We start from the raw sequence: 17697 nt of genomic DNA on the forward strand, positions 1-17697 counted from the left end.
ATGAGCTTCTGTAAAGTGTGTTCTATTCTTAGAAGAGTAAACATAACGCACAAAAAAATATGTAATCATTTAAACCTTGCAGGAAAAGAGGCAGGAGTGATGGGAACCTCTGAAATGATAAATGTATGAATTTATTCCACTGCCACCGTGGGGTTTTAAATTAGTTTTATTTTTCTTTTATTTCTTCTTGTTGACAAGCAGAGCTGCACTGCTCTGCAGATCTAATGTTTACAGATAAGGAAATATTGAAGGTCAAAAATTCTATTCTTAGTTATTCTTGTATAAGGTAATCTCCTTGTGCTGGTGACAATGCAGAGTGATCTCATGTCGCCATGGGTACCTGAATCATGCCTGTCTAACAGCAACATTCTCCGTTCCCATCCTCTCCCCTGAAGTTCTTACGTAGAAAACCCAAAGATATCTCCAAGAAAAGCTTCGTGTGTGATGCAAACGATGGGCTGGAGCAAACACTTCCCTTTGAGACGGTGCACTGTGCCAGTACCTCCCTCATACAGAGTTGGGGTGATGAATTAGTTTGCATTTGACTACGACCAGGAAGAATTTTGCCAGGAATGCAGGCTGAATCCAACGTGTTACGAGTGTTCATTTAATGCCTGCAAATAAACATCAAAACTGATAAATCTAGCAGGGGAATTTTTTCCCTCAGATGGGTGACTTTGCCCCCACGGCAGCCTTGGCCAGGGGGATGCACAGAAAACTGAGCTGAAATCCAGATTATGGGGGGGGAGAAGTGAGACCAGCATCTGCCCACGGCAGGTCCCGGCAGAGATGAGGCAGTGTGGTGAAAAGAAGGTGAAAAAAAAATGCCAGAGAAACGTTAATTACGTCTTCCCATGTCTCTGTAGGTTCAGCTCAGTGCTTTCATACCCACAGGATGTAGCTTTCCTTGACAGTTTTGTAACATCTAAAGGGGAGAAAAGAAACCAAAGACGAAGCAAAGGGGGCCTTGGTGGTGACAGGGCTGCAACTCTTTGAATGCCAGCTCTTCTCCCTGCTGCGGCATGGAAGCTTTTGGTCTCTGCTTTGAGCCGATGTGGATGGATGAGGCACATGAAAGACCAGCAGCAACAGCTCCTAGAGGCTGCCAGCAGGGCTGTGGATCAGGACTTCTGCCTTTTCCTACAGCAATGGACGGGACTGAAGTCTAAATCTGGGTCTTTGTGCTCACAGTCTTGATATAAACTTCTTTTAAAGGGAAACAAGAAACCCAAGACAAGAAGAGAAAGAATACTCTCCGGGAAGGGGGATTGAGCAGTGTGAGCTGTGCATTCTTCTTAACATCAGGATTCCTTTTCTGCCAAACCATTTCTGACCTCAGCAGTGTGCAGCAGGCAGGAAAACCAGGTTGGACTTGCAGTTTCTGGCGACAGGACAGAGGAAATCAGATAAACCAGCTTGCGTCTACCACCTTGCTGTGAATTAGGGCTGTCCTTGCGGTTCACTTTTGTACAATCAATTTTCAGAATAAAAGCCTTTCTCCTGCACGGCCAAGGGGTTTAATTCAACCCTGTAATAAATGGCCGGCTAACAATGGGCCAAACTCAGCTTGGATGTTGTTCTAGTTAATTGAGTAGCATCGGGCTAAATTTGGCAAGGAGTGTGAAGTGACTGCCTTCAGAGGCAGGGAAGAAAAACCCTCGCTTAGCTCGCTGCATCCAGCCCTTCAAATGCAAATTAACCTGTCAACATCTGCATGCAGCCACCCAGGACAGCTGCAAAAAGGAGCTCCCTGCACCCAAAAGAAGGGCTGGAAATGTTTAGTTCCAAACCGCTATTTTTCTAAAATAATTTCTAGTAAATAAGAATACGTTTAAAGTGGTAAACTGAGCATCTGCTGCACGAAATGAATGGAGGACAGCATGTGAAAAGAAACATATGTCAAGTATGCACTTCAGATGCATTGACTACTTGCCTCCAAAAAAGGGAGAATTTAAACATATTTGCAGCAAACACTGCCCCCCCCCCCCCAAAAAAAAAAAAAAAAAATTGCCTCTGGAACCCAAAGAAAAGCCTCAAATAACAGCACAAGTTCAGCTTGGCCATACCTTGCCTTTCCCGTGGTGGAAGGGAGCAGTTGGTTGGATTTCAGCTGCTGCCTGGCTTCTTTTCCTTTCCTCAGGCACCTGTCAGGACTGCCAAGCCCAGGCGGCTTTTGTTCAGAGCAAACAATGTCCCTTTACCGGTGCATTTAAAAACCCAGAAACCGAGTCACTGCTGCAGCCAAACCCTGCCAGATTTGCTTCACTGGAGGGAAGACAGAAAAATACCCCTGTGCCTTTTACAAAGGGCCTTGTCTGCAAGTGTAGGAGATGGCGACATCCTGCCTGGGACCGATTCGCCATCCGCGACTCCGGCGCTGGAAGGGCACTGCTGGTGACTCCATCTCTGCCTTCAACACCCTGCAACTCAGGGAAATTGCATTTCGTTGTTTCCTTGAGCCCATTGTCATCAGACAAAATCTCTGCTGCCTTAACTGAAGCTCTTACAGAACAAGTACAGGGCAAGGTCCCTTCAGAGGAGGAGAGGTTGGATCCAGCTCTGAAGGGTGAGACTCCTCTTTGCGAAGCAGCATAAGGGAATGCTTTTCAGTATAACAGGGCATAGGATAAACCCTGATGTCCCTTTTTTTTTTTGGTCAGGGGAATAATCTCTGTTCCAAAGCTGGGAGAAGTGTGCTGTCTTTCTGTCTGTCTATCTAAGGGTCTGGTTCTGCAGCGTGATCTCCTGTGGTCCCCTCGGGAGGGAGGGGAAACAAGCCACGAGCAGCTTCTGCAGTAACTGCTTTGCTATGATAATGTGCTGTAATTAAACAGGACTCAAAAATCCCAGAGTTATAAAAACCCATGGCTTGTACCAACACTTTTACTCATCTGTGGGTTTTCAGGCTGAATCAGGGCTGAGCAAAGAGATAATGAAATAAAGATCTTTGACTCAGTTGATGGCGCTGGTCCTGCTCACCTTGGCACCTTGTAGCATCTTAACAACACAATTAAGAAGAAAAAAAAGAGGAAAAATCTCTGGAAGTCCAGAAGCCTACCGGTTCTCAAGGAGAACCTCAAAATGGAGGTATCTCTTCCTGTCCCTCCTTTGCTTGGGTTTGTTTCAATATTTTCCCCCCCTGATCCTGGGAGTTACATTCCCAGGAGCGAGGAGCTGCCATTGTGCTGGCACTGAACTGCCAGGGCGCAGCAGTGGGGTTGGGGCTGCGTCCCCTTGGCTTGCAGGGCAACACAGAGTTGCTATTGAGTGTGTGTCCACATGGCAACAGCAGTGGTGCTCCAAGAATTCGATTTCCACGGTGCCCCTGGGCCTTGCCTTGACATCTTCATTGTTCCACGGAGAAATAATGAAAATAAAAAATAAAAAATCCACGGGTAGCATAAATGCAGTGCAAAATACAGAACACCACAGGACAGGGTTACTTAATGGTTAATTTAGAAAGGAACATATCATTAAAAACGTATGAAGGTGGCTACATATTGATGCTGTATAAATATTTAAAGGGATGCCTCTCGTAAGGGCAGAGTTCCAAGCTACACCTAAAATAACGTGTGTGAAAGAAAATTAAAAGAATATTTCACCATTTGGAAGTGTTTAATCTGCCTTGGAAAAGCTTTTTATGCCCAGCCACTGAACATTAGTATGGGAAAGGATATCAGATAGAACCCATTTTGGTGTAATTCTACCAAAGTCAGCAGAGTTAAACTGAAGATGATTTTTCTGGCCTTTTAAATAGAGTGTAATTTTCTCCATGGGTAGTTATTAAATGCTATTGAGAGAGACTGCGGCTGCTGTTGGAAGGGCTTTCTGGAGAGGTCACTCTGTCCCATGTGAACAGCACCAGCGAAAAACCGGGAGCTTTGTAGTTTTTACATCTTGAAGAGTTCCTGGAGGCTCTAGCTCCACCACACGTCACTGCCTGACCCAAAGCTAAGAGCACATATCTATTCTGAGCTGAGATATCCTGGCTTGACATCCACTCCTACATCACAAGAATTCTGCCCGTAGAAATTGCTTAAAAAAATATTGGAGGAGGCATTGCAAAAGATATCTGTGTGGACACTTGGTCCATCCCTGTCAGACAGGACATATTTCTTAAATATACTTTGTGAGGCTTAGCTGCTCAGTCTTGACATTTCGGGGCTGTTGGGGTTTGTGTGCTTTTCACCAGCTCCTCTAAGCACTGGCTGTGGTGCCCATTCCCCATCCTTGTTATTTGGGACCCAGGTTCCTGCAGCCTGCTCTGCACATGGACCAGTTTGAAGGGTGTAAAAATGCCCAAATGGTATCTCCTGCATGAACACAGGGCTGAATAAGCCCTAGATTAAAAGGTTCTTGTTTTGGGGGGATTGGGAAGATGTCAGGATCTCTCAAAAGGCACCTCCAGGATCTGGATCTCTCATGAATGGCTCTGCCCCTCACATGGAGCACTGAGCCAGGTACCCAAAGTGTGGGGTTGGGCGGGAGCCAAATGGGTTTTCTCCCTGCCTGCACAGCCAAGGACTCTGGCCTCTCTTGCAGAAATTAAGCTCAAACCTCAGGCAAAGCAACAGCAAAATTTGGATCATAAATCAAGATAAATCTTGGTTTTAATGGGGGGCAGAACCCAGAGAATTATTTAGCCATTTTACAAAAAGCCTAACATCCTCTTGGGATGAAATGGGAACACATGAGCCTTCATAATTTATATATGTATTAACTTCCCACTGGTGAAATTAAAATGCAAAATAGCGTCTCTAAACAAAACTGTGAAGCTCTGTCCCTTGAGAGAGTTAAAAATGAAATGGACAAAGCATCTCCCACAGGATCTATTCTTACCCTGGTAGGACTTTGGGCTGGATCGTAGGTATTTTCTTTCTCACAGGCACAATGCTGAGCTCCAAGAAAGGATTTGTCTGTGCAATACAGTGAAGCTCAGCAATAATTACCCATTGTGCTCTGTGATGAGCCATCCCTTTGGTTCTTCAGTAACCCGTGCACCTGGACTTTAACTAAAACCAAATAATATGCACAGAAAACATTTTTATGTAAGAGGAGGTGAACATCACTAAAAATCAGAGAGCCTTTGTATGGCATGCCAAACTGCTGAAGCGAAAAAATGTCTTCAGTGAAAGGGCTCAGATGTGAGCATGTTTCAGTGCACAGCTCCAGGAAAAACTCTGATAATAAATGTGAGCTTGTTATCGTTGCTTTTCAGTGGGAAGTAAAGCCGGAAGCAGGGTCATGCTGGCTAATTGAAGCTTACATTTCCATTCAAGCACTGCATTTTAATTATAAACTGGTGACACAAGTGTCACTTAGTCCCTACCCTGCTTTAAGTGTGCACACGTATAAAAAATATTTTCAGTTATTAATTTATTCTTGTGATCATATTCATTATCCTGCATTATGTCTACCAGACACGTGTCTAATGACATGTTTGATACATGCTAATTCTTATGCCTCTTTTAATACAGAGCTTACACAGACATTTTAGGCTGAGCACGGTGCCAGTTGGCCACCAAAACAGGTGCCCATTAATGCTATAAAATCAGCATTAGGAGCTGTGTACCCATATTCTGGCCAGCTGCAAGCACTTGCTCGGCCCTCCTGGGGCACAGCAGTCATGCCAGAAAATGGGATAACCTGTGGGAGTAGCTGCATCCAGTGCTGATGCCTGGAGAAGCTGATGGTGAGGTCCAGCTGCCCGGGTCTGGCCCTGATCCTGGCCCAGGATCCAGCTCTGGCGTGTGAGCTGAGCGTGCTGGCTCTTTGTGTGGCCAAAGACCGGGGTTAATGCTTAAAATTCAGGTGGAAAATTTCTGGCCGGTTTTTCCTTCCCTATGGGGTTTTTGTGATGTGGCCAAAGAATGTCTCCAGCTAGAATGCTGCCATTTATACACAGAAATTAAAATAAAATGAGCAAAAAAGGTCACTGGGAAATGGCTACCAAGAGACAGCGTGTAAGTCATTAAAAAAATCAGACCAGGAGTACAAGTGAAAACAAGGGAAATATCCCTAGAAAGCAAATGATGAAGGTAAACCTCTTTCAAAGGCATGGGATGGAACGGGATAGCTGTGGTTTTCCCCTCTTAATTTGCTACCAAACTGTAAAGAGGATTCTGTTTTAATAAGCAACAACCGTAGCGGGACAATGCAAATGAATTGTTCGAGCGGCTATAATTAGAAGTGGCGCTGGGAACATCATTCCTAAATGCTACGTGGTTTATTTCAGGTCTTGCATCTTTAAGGATCTCAAAGCACCTCGGAACCATGAGCGTTTGTCAGCGCTAAAGACAAGGACAAGAGCACAGCAAAACGTGCAGAGCAAAGGAGAAATGCTTCCCATCCTCTGGAGCAAAGCACGGGATGTTTAATCTCACAGTGAGCAGATATTGGCATAGGCTTGGATAAATATCTTTTGAAACTCCCAAATAACTTAAAAAATGAAATTTGGTTGACTCTCAGTGCAATGTAAGCCTGGATAGAGGTCGGAAGCCTCACGCTTTGGAAAACCTGCTCACTGTCTTGGAGCATCTTTTGTCGACAGACAAAAATGTGTTTTCATAGTGGGCAGAGCTGGGGGGATGTGGACCAGCTCTGATCCAAACACGAGGTGTGAACATCCAAGCAGCTCCAAGCATGAGCCAAGAAACTCAGCCTCTTGCTACGTTCATTGGCTTGGGTTCAGTGTGTGCAGAGGGGCTTCTGGACTGGAGCTGTCTGTGTCCTACTGCTCCATCTGGAAGGGGTCAGTCTCTCTGCAAAGAGCACTCTGGTGACCCCCAAATCGCTGTCATGGCAAATAACTGAGCCCCTGCTGGCTGGCAGAAGGATGAGGGTGAGAACCCAACTGGGTTGGGTTAGCAACTCTGTTGTAAGAAATGTTTCCTAACTGTTACTGAGCTCCCAGATTTACTGATTGATGTTTTATCGTGTTTAGGAGAGCTCTGCTTGATACTGATGCTTTCCAAAAGTTCCCCTAGTAAAACCCAGTTGAAATGGTTAATAGTGTTCCTGAGCTCCAACTGTACAGGAAAAACTGCCTTCAGTCAGGTGTACATCAGGTGGCAGAGTGGGAGCAGGAGATGTTAAATCTGGGAGGAAGCAGAGTCTGGAGCTCTCCCTCTGCAATGGAAATCAAATTCCTGGTTTTGGTAGTTCACAGTTGCCTGCAGATCACCCTCCCACACTCAGCAGAGCCATATCTGGAGTTTAACAATCCATTTTGGGCTATTGGCTTCACTAGCTCCAGTAACAGAGCTCTGTTCAGTGAATTTGAGGGATTCAACCCTGTCTACAATCCCCGTGGATGAAAATGTGATGTGACACAATGCAACTTGCTGTTTCATCATCTGGCTAAAACAAATCTAACACACAAAGAAACCAAGCCTAGAGATTTTTGCATTAAAATATATGCATTATGTAAAGAGGCATTGCTATGGTTTACTTGAATTTAGAATATCCACTGGACAAAGATGATTAAAGCCCACTACTGCCATTAGTGAGTCATGCACGGAGGAGTATCACAAACTTTCATATCTGGATATACCTTTGAAAGCTCAGCCTAAATAGTCACAAGGTCTTCCAGCACTGAGAGTTTGTTACTTCATTTGCTTGCAGGCAGTTGAGTGCTGGGGGCTGAACTCTAAAAAACCCCAACAGCGCAACAATTCTTCCAAGAAAATCATCCAGTGCCTCGCTATCAGCTATCACTGATAGCCAGCGAGCTGTGAGATAGGTGTGCACAGCTCTGATAGGTATTTGCAATAAGTTATAGTTTGGATTTGATTACATTTAGGCAATGTTCCTCTGGCAAGATCCTATTTCAAGTCATAATTGTGACATGCCATGGTTCCTTTTTTAATGCCTTGCAGCACCAAGAGATAAACTGTGCCTCCGGGATGCAAGGAAGACAATAACAACCCCAGTGTTATTGAATGCTATATATTTGGACAGGAGAAAATATCCAGTCATCCATATTCCACACAAAACTGCATCATTTAAAAAGTATAAATGGGAGACGACTGATCTGAAACCCCGGTAGAGAATTGGCAGTGACTTAAAAATGGTTATTAATTTAATCTGGGAAAAAAAACCCCAAACCCTGGCAGCTAAACAAGGGTGCTAATTCCTGCCTGAGCTGGGTCCCTCTCCCACTCGAGCAGGGGATGTTCAGCGCTTCTGAATATCTCAGAAACATTTGGCATTATCAAGCTAACAGGACTGGCTAAGTGAGAAACATTCAAAGGGCACAACTAAGTGGCACAATTCCAAAACAGCAATTAAAAGGCGGAATGCTTGAAAAAGAACAATAAAAGAGGTTAATTTGTATCAGGGCTTGGCAATTGGTACAGGAAATACTGTAATTCCATAACGTGCTCTCCCTTCACTCATCTCTTCATACCATGACTGTGTGTTTATAATCTATCATTCCTTCATGGATTACATTTGACAAGAAATGACTCAATTCTATTGAAGAAGAATTTGCAGGGTTATTTGTTAAGTAGGCAGAAGCCTGGATAAATCCTGGGAAACAAATAAAACAAGTAGAGAAAAAGAGAGCCCAGACTATACCTTTGGACAAGTAAATGATTACAGGTTTTTCATTGGCAGGACGGCACAGAGATGGTCAAGAATTAAGGAGAGAATTTAAAAATCTTAAATTTCAACCTAGGGTAGTATCTACTCATTTTTTAAAGAGGGACTCATGCGCTGTCATCGAAAAGCTAATTTCAAAGGCATCTCCTTAGCTGAAGGAAGGTTACAACATTTTGACAAGGGGAGGGAAAAAAGAGGAAGAGAACAAAGATGTTGAGCTGACAGGATGCCACGGGAAGGAGGAGAAAGAGGGGCTGGACTCTCTGCCAGGCTAAATCAAGAACTGCTTCAACGCTTCCACTGCATTTGACTCCCAGCATGCAACAACTGGCAAAAATGCCCCCAGATCTGAAGGGAAATCTAGCTAAGTCTGTCTAGGCTGGGCTATCCATCCTGCAGGCAGCTTGCCTGGAGGCTTGCTATTTTGAGATAGCAGAGGCCACTTGTCATTAATATTATGATCAATCTCAATATAGAAAAAGCCTCAAATGTTGCTGTGGTCCCCAGCACCTCTGTGTGCCCCTCAAAAGAGTCACAGCCACGATGAAAGAAAAGACACAAGCTAAAGCCCAGGAAAGAGCCACCTTCCACGTTAAAATGTTGAAGGTAAAATGAACAGATGTGCTTCAGAGGTGGAGACAACTATAAGGGAAAGAACTATCTGGGAGTAGAAGACAGAGGACAAAATACATTGCAGTTTAACTGATCAAAACACACTGGAAAAGTGTCTTCAGAACATGGCAGAAAAAACCCATGAAGTCCTGCCCAGCACTGCTGCTGTCTGCTGCAAACATCCTTTTGTTCCGAAGTCATAAATGTGTATCGGCCTCTCAGACATATCGGCAGTTGTGCATTTATCCTGTTTATTTTACTACTCCTGTGCATCCTGCCTTGCCATCTGTTGGGAAGAATTTGGATGCTGAACCATAAATCTGAGACATAATAAATAGCAGTAAACAGAAATCTAAAATGAAGATAAGCACCAAGTAATGTTTGGAAGCAGGACCAGTTTTTCAGTTTGATAGTTTGATTTATTTCCTGAGATGAGTCTTGGCTCAGAAAAGAAGGACCAGCAGGAAAAGGTCCAGCTGAAGGGACAAATCTGAGATCCCTTCTCCTATATTGGCTTCATATTGGCATAATTCCACCGCCTTCCTAGAAAGCAGTTAACTTTCCGTAGGTGGAGAATCAGACTTAATCCTGTCCCTCAAGGAAGACATGCTTAAACACCAAATATTGCATGTATAAAACATAAGTTGCAAGCAAAAGTGCTTCAAACCCAGTTAGAGATGTGTTCATACGTCTTCCCCGAGCTGGGCAGCCCTCTCCCCGTGTCCCAGTTTCTCCACATCTTCGTTTCCATTTTATTATTAGAATGAGAGGGAAGTGGGTGGAAAGGAAGCACAGTTACCCCTCCTAGTGAGGGGCAGGAAGATAAAGTAACTGGCCCCAGATCAAGCAGGAAACCTACAAAAGCCCAGAGCCACAAGCTCATCATCATCCTCCTCCTCCTTCCTCTTCATTTTCAGTTTGGGAATACAGGAATTCTACAGAAATTGCTGCTCTTTAACACATAAACCACAGAGACACCAGCTAAATATCTGGGAGCTGAGAGGTGTTAATAACAGACTTCAGATTACACTCAGTACCAAAGTACTGCTACCTCCTCAAAGGAATTAGAGATGAGATGAAAGCACTTGCTTCCTTCCCTAATATTTGTTCTTTTTTCCCCTCTCTTTCTGGAAAAATACACAAGACTACAGGATGGAGACATCAGGTACACTCCCCTTCTCCCTGAGTTCTTTATGAGGTGTTTTGCACCTGGCAAGGCTGACTGAAGCTACAGGTGGGACAGCACGACCTGAGCAGAGGTGACACTGCGTGACCCAGCACAAGGAACAGGATGTACTGGAGGAATAATCAGTGCTGAAATTTCACAGGAGCAAAAAACCCCACACCGTTGTATTGACTTGTTTTACCAGTTTATGCTGGTGAGGGTCAGTAGAGCTGTCAGAAGGCAGCTTCTAAAAGGAGCAATAAAAACCCATGGCGGAAGGTCAGTTAAAGATAACAGCTGCTGGACGAAGCCCAAAGATTGCATTACATCATTGCAAAGGTCCCCACAAACCCCAAAATGAGTTACTATGGCTCTGACAGATCCTACCACAAATGCCATCTGTCAAGTCCTCAGAACACGCGGCGTAACTATATACAGGATAAAACAGTGACTGCAGCACAACACAGCCACGAGGATCCTGTTTGTACGACCCAACGCCTCCTTGACTCGACACAAAACATTTCTGAAGCCTCCCCAGAACAATCCTGAAAGCGAGGTGAGATTAATATTCTCCACATTGCATTCTGCACAGTGGAAAGAGCTTTACAGCTGGATTACAAATGTGCTTTTATCGGTTTGCAGGCTTCGGGGAGCATCGCTAATGCACACCGAGTCCGTGGGCTCTAAGTTTTGCACTGGGATATCTGACATGCTGAGAGCCACGGAGAAAAAACCAAAACCTTCATGTAGCCTGATAGCACCCTACTGGCTATAGAGTAGATCGACTTCAAGAAAGAAAATTAATTCATTAAAGTGACATATATTCAGTCAATTAGCTTCAGATCCCTGTTTTATAGAGCAGGGGAGAACGGATGTTTTGTGACATCAATAAGATCATTTGAGAGCTTCTGCACAAATGTTCAAAGAGGTGCATTGAGGAGACACATGCTATTTTTTTTTTTTTTTTTTTTTTCATTTGAGAATAGATAATGCCTTAACTCATCCTCTGCTGACAGATCCTCCAGCACCAAATTTCTCAGTATTTTTAAAGTATTTTATACTATGGGCAATATTTCAAATGGATTGAACTTCGTGTCCATAAAGACAGCTCCAAATTCAGAAACTCTAACAAACAGAATGCTCCTGAAAAAAAAAAAAAATTTAACCTAAAAAGGCTTTTTAAAAAAATCCCTCCATCAGTTGCCAGCAAAACTGCTCTGCTTCAGCCAGGATTGCAAAGCTGATATTAGAGTGCTAAGAATTGCTCTTAAAAACAGTGAGTAAAGCACACGGACCTTCTCAGGAGCGTGTGTTTTACCAAGGAAAAGGAGACGGTGTGAGCAGGATGTATGGAGTGAAAGAGTGCAAACACGGTCTGAACCTCAGCAAAGCCCTTCACTAATGGGTTTATGTTTGTGTTGAAAGATTCACGGGTGAAAGTTCACTCTTCAGGGGTGCAATGGTAGGTATATATTGTCCTAGAAATAGGCTGCAGCATCACCAAACAAGTTTTTCAGAGCAGAGACACCCACTTGCGTATTCTCCACTCAGCCACTCTCCTTTCACAGTGTGAGCACAGCTCGTGTGCCTGCACAGACTGAGAAGAGCAACCACCTCATAATGCGCCTGTGGACACAACCTCCAAGGCAGGTCATATCTGATCTTAGAGTGATCTAACATTTGCTCTACACCAAATAACACTCTGGCCACAGAACTGGAATAAAGAGTCTGCGTTCTATTCAGTTTATTACGAAGTGGTCGTGCTGGAGCTTCATAGTTGTACTTGGAGAATACTAAGGAATATTCATTCTTTTCGGATGAGCCATGAATTTGCACTATTGATGGATAGCAGCCTGCCTTTATTTGCTTGCCTCAAACATTGGTATAAGCATTTTTATTTTGTTTTCAGGAGTCTCCATGGAAGCAGCGCATGCGGGTGCCGCAGTTCCCGTGTTTGTGCGCATTCATCCAAGCTGGAAGACTGGCAAATAATTGTGCAAATTCACGTTTGTGCAAGTTTTCAAAGTCATAAATGATTTACTCGGCCCTTCCTCCCCATTATAAATGTTCCAGCCACGCAGCCGGGAAGGGCACGTGGGCCCACGTGAATTCAATAGCCAATTGCACCACTTGAAAAGTAAATGGCAAACAGGGAATACTAAAAGCAGTACACACAATGGGTTCAAAGAGATTCATGGGCTGAAGTGTTTAATAAAATACTCTTTGAATAAATTTAAATTACAAGTACATTACTTGATTTCCTATCTTGATGTCACAGAGCCTGCAGAGCGCTCCATTGTGAGCTGTCCTATTAACTTCAGCACGATTGTTCACCGAGATAAGCAGTTTCAGTGGATAAAGTGGTGTTTTTAACATTGTTTTTTCCTAGGCAAATATTTTAATCAGATCCTCCTTGTGAGTAAGACTGTGCGAGGCTTGCGGAGCTGTGCTGCACATTTCCCACAGGAGCGGGGGCTGCTGGGACATCAGAGTGGTTTAATCTCCTTTTCTCAGGTTAGCTTGGGCACAGAATGGGTATTGACAGGACACAGCATCTGCTGTGTTTGCAAGACCCTGCTCTGCACCCAGGGACCCACAGCTTGTGACAGCCACTGCAGCTCGAGTGTGGACATGGGACACAAGAGCAGCCACCCGAAATGGGGCTGGTTTGCTCTTCTTCTGAATTTGTGGGCTGAATTTGTTTCAGGTTGACTGGCTGCATGGGGGCTCCATCAGAAGCTCCCTCTGGTGACATTTTAACTTCAGCTGCCAAGGCTGCAGCTATTGTGGTTGTCTTGGGCCCAGAAAACCAAACCCCAGGTTTGCCAGGGAGCCCTGGGCAATCTTCAGAGGCTCAGCCACTTCTGTTCTGCACATCCACACCAGGAATTATTTCACGTTCCCACCGAAGGCAGTTACCTTGGATATAACTTTTAAAAATCCACGCAGAAACAGTGCAATTATTAAAAATCCACTCAATGAACCTGCTACCTCCACCTCTGACAAACACGCTAAAAGAACAAGATTGGGATCAGACAGGCAAGAGTTTGACTGATGTATCATTAACTCTGCTTCTTGAGTGACTAAGCTCCATAGTAGTATCAACTACTACTGAAACATGATTTCATCCCTGCAGCTCCAAACAAAGATAATATGCTTGATCCCTAAGCTGTATCACTCCAATTACGATGCCAATTTGTTGTAAAATATTGTTTCAAAGAAAAAACAGGAAAACATTGAGGAGCACCTGATAATTGAATTATAAGGTTATCCTTTTATGTCCTGTTTCAGCAGTTTCGTTTGAAGTCTTGGAATTGGGGCTACAGAACAGGTGATTGCTCAAAATCCAGCCTACAAGTTGTTTTATTGATAGAGTTGAAAAACATTTTACTGGGAAATTTCAATTGACCTGAAATTTGCTCAGCAAAATGCTTTATGTATGTCAAAAGCAATTTCAGGGGCTGTTTAAGGCATTTTCAGCTTCTGCACTTTTGTGTCTCAGATTTGCCTTTTTAACATAAGATTGAAATGGCAATAAAGACCATCAAAATAAATTAAGGAGGTTTTAACAATTATTCCTCCAAAACACCAGAAGAATTCTATAAATAGGTTTGAAGCCAGACCATTTAATCACATATAAAAATCCATAACTGAAGTTATTTTCCTGCTATGTATCTCCTCAGAATTGCAATATTACTATTAGATTACTAAAAGGCTCAGCCACTTCAAATGAGCGAGGCTCTGCAATGGTCAAGGGAATGTTGTTTTAAATCAGCATCTAGAAACGGTTTTTATTATTTTATAAAACAAAGGTTCCATGTTGAAATCCAAGTCCCATGGCATGGTTTAAAACATGAATAATTTACCATTTCTATAGATTTTGTCTTACAAAACAGAACATACTGAAAAAGGAGGAGAGAATGTAGTCTCTGCTCCTCAGCTCTGTGAACAGATGACGGCTTTCTCAAATTGGGCATTCTTAGCACATATTTGACAACTTTAAAAATTGTAACTTCATAATTTGATTATGAGCATTTGAATTTGGAAGAGAACAGCTCCCTTGCTGTCGGATTGATGCGTCCCATGAAACGCCTTTTCATCCCCCAAACTGATGAGGGTTTGAGCTTTCCTTGCACACAGCTCCTGATTGCAACTGTTCACCAAATTCCCCGGGGAGTTCCAGCAGGGCATCAATGATGCAGCCAGGCTGGAGCTCGGCTGCGTTACTGGGAGCTGCTTCCACACTGCTCCTTCCTCACTGCTCCTTCCTCACTGCTCCTTCCTCACAGCTCCCCTGGCTGCTGTTCTCCTAAATAAAGTTCTGAGCAGGTGAAATTGAGGTTTGGAGAAACCCCACCAGGTTCAGTCAAAGCTGCACTCCACTTTTACAAATGGTGTTACTGGGAGACCCCACAGAAATCCTGACACTGGGGAGCTCAGGGATTTTTCCTGCAGGTGACAGGTCCAGCCTAGCTGAACAAGCTCAGCAAGTCCTGCAAGATGCAAACAAACTTATTTTCCGTGAAAAACGGAGGCTGAAGACATTTGGAACAAGCTCAGTGCAGATCACAAGATTCAGTTCAAGTGGAGGATGCTCAGCACCTCTCGAGTAAACTCAGGAGCTCTCAGATGCATTTTCCAGGTGCCATAAAAGCCCATGCTGAGTGTTAGATTTCCTTTAAGAGTCATAAAGCCAAGCATTGCTATTACCCATAAACCTTCACATTTCAATAATTCTTTCTCTCTTTAGCATCTAAAAATATTTCCTTTTCCTACAGCTGTTCTATGCACCACCACTGTTAGTAGGTAGCAAATCCGGTATTTTAAGAGAAAAATCATGTTACACTGTAGCCCTAAATCATTAGCTAAAGGAGAAGATGAGAACAGACGTGAGAATGAGGTGTTCTCTACCACGCCACAACCTTTTCTGGGGAGGAAAAAAAAACCCATATGAACACAGCTGCGACTCTGAACTGGAGCTGGGCTCGTCTGGGCTGAGCCGTCTGTCAGTCGGAATAAAGCACAAAGCCGGGTTTGCAAAGTTCCCGTGTGCGGAGCCGTGCTGATGGAATGAGGAGCACAGCAGCCCGCCCGAGCTCATCCCTGCGGGGAGCAGGGCTCCGGTGCCCCAGCCCCGAGGCACAAAGCGGCTCGGCACAAGTCACCAGCGTTCCTCTGCTCTCCCTTTCCCCCAGGCTCTCCCTTTCCCCCAGGCTCTCCCTTTCTCCCGGCACCACGGAGGCTCCGCTGGCGGCTCACAGAGAAATGGATCAGCAGGTGAGGGGCTTCAGAGCCACCGTGGGCAGCGCCTGTCCCTTTCCCGAGGATGCTCCGCTTCCCCACGGCCGGAGCCCCTCGCTCTCGGCTGACAGATGTGGTTTCTCATCTGGGCTTTGCGACCTGCTCTGCCAAATCCTCGCAGCACCCATGTGCTTCTTTGTCCCCGCAGTTACCGCCGCGCCTCTCTACAACTCCATTTTCCGAGCGGGAGCCACATGTTCGGCCTCTGCGGGGAGCGGGGTCCTGCCGCCCAGCTCAGCCGCCAAAACACCCATCTTTTTGTTGTTCCCGTCCTTCAGCCCGACCCTCGGGCTGGATCCAGGAACGCCGAGCCCACGCCGAAGCACCCGAGCGGCGGCAACACCCCCTTCCCCCGAGCTGCCGGTGTCTGTCCGAGGGCGGACTGGGAGGAACTGGAGTTCCCGCTGTCCTGCCCGAGAGCTGTGGTTGAGCTCCAAAGCTCCTAAAGCCAAAGTCCGGAGGGGGGAGGGTGGGGGTAGCAGGGGGCGGCCGCGAAGCCTGCGGGGCTCAGGTGCGCCCCAAAGCGCCCAAAGCCCCGACCCCGCCGGCAGCCCCCAAAGCCCCGGACCCCCGGCGATGGTCGCGGAGCGTGGTCGCCCCCCTGGGCAGAGCTCCCCTGGGCAGCGCTCCGCATCCCGCCGCCGGTTCCCATGGCAATGTCGGAGATGCCGGTTGCCACGGTAACGCCATCCTCCTCCTCGGCCGTGTCCGAGGCAGCGGCGCGGCTCCGGCCCCGGCCCCGGCTCCGGCGGGGCTCAGCCCGGCGGCTCCGGCTCCGGCCCCGGGCGGGCTCTGCCCGGGCGCTGCCCGGCGGCTCCGGGAGCGCAGCCCGGTCCCCCCGGGAAGTTGCTCCCCCCCCTCCCCGGCGCGGCCCCGGTACCTTCGAGGCAGCAGATCCTCCAGAGCCCCGAGTGCGTGAGATCGCCCCGCGCCCGCCGCGGCGGCCCCTGCGCCTCGTCCGTCGTGATGTTGGTGCCGTTGCAGATGTGGGCGCTGGAGTAGAGCCAGTAGTCGGTGCCGATGGCGATGGCCATGAGGCTGAAGGCGGCGAAGGCGCCCACCGTGGTCAGCAGCATCTGGACGCCACGGTCACACCACACCATGGTGCTTCATAGTCCCCGCACGGGCGCGGGGGGCCGCACGACACCGCCCGGCAGCCGCCGCGCCCGCGGGAGGCTCCGAGTCACGGGGCGGGGGGGAGCCGGGCGGGGGGAGCCGCTGCCGCCGCCGCGGGGCCGGGCTCCGCCGCCGGCCGCGCCCCCGCGCACCGCCCCGGCCGCGCAGGCAGCGGGCACGGGCGGAGGGAGGCGGGCGGGGAGGGAGGGGCGGCCCGGCCGCGGGCACCGGGGGCGCAGAGCCTCCCGACCCCCGACGTGATGCCGCCCCGCCGGGGAGAGCCCGGCCCCCGATGCCCGCCGAGCATCGCTCCGGTCCCTCGGTCTGAGCGGGCTCTGCCGCGTCTGACGTGTTGTTCCGTGCCGGGAAGTGCTCGAGGCCGGTTGGACGGGGCTTGGAGCTACCTGGTCTAATGGAACCAGACGGGCTTTAAGGTCCCTTCCAGCCCAAAACGTTCTGTCATTCTCTGAAATTCACAGGGGATGAAGGTGTGAGTGTGAACCGGGTTGGCTCTCAACCCTGCAGGGAGGTCTTGCCCACTCTCGAGGTGCAAAGCTCTGCGCCTTCACTGCTCCTTTTTGGGTGGGTTCTGCGCACTTTCCTCCTGCTGCACGGGCTGCCCTGGAAATCACCGTGGAAACGGTGCCAAACACAGTGGGGATCAGGCGTCGCAGTTCCAAGAAGATGCCCACATTGCCCGGGAGCTACAGCAGAGCCATCGAGGGGGGTTAGCCATGACTCCCTCCTGCAGCCTCACTCTGCGATTAATTACAGAAGGAGGTTGCAGGCAAGTATTTGGGTTGCTGATTTGCTCCTGTCTGGAAGGGGATGGAGACAATCCAGCACCTGAAAATATTTTCCCTTGGAAAACCAAGGGGAGAAATATCTCCACCATTTTTGTC

The 17697-nt window shown here is 47.0% G+C and overlaps 1 protein-coding gene across 1 annotated transcript in view; it reads right to left on the reverse strand.

Moving 5' to 3' along the window:
- CACNG4 (calcium voltage-gated channel auxiliary subunit gamma 4) overlaps positions 1-16816 on the reverse strand; it is a 44159-nt gene extending 27343 nt beyond the window's left edge. The window contains exon 1 of the mRNA XM_040081405.2: positions 16560-16816. Coding sequence (XP_039937339.1) covers positions 16560-16782 — 223 coding nt within the window. The 5' untranslated portion in view covers positions 16783-16816. The remainder of the gene's footprint in view (positions 1-16559) is intronic.
- Between the last annotated feature and the right edge of the window lie 881 nt (positions 16817-17697).

This window comes from Hirundo rustica, chromosome 18 (assembly GCF_015227805.2).
Source record: "Hirundo rustica isolate bHirRus1 chromosome 18, bHirRus1.pri.v3, whole genome shotgun sequence".
Classification (NCBI taxonomy): Eukaryota; Metazoa; Chordata; class Aves; order Passeriformes; family Hirundinidae; genus Hirundo; species Hirundo rustica.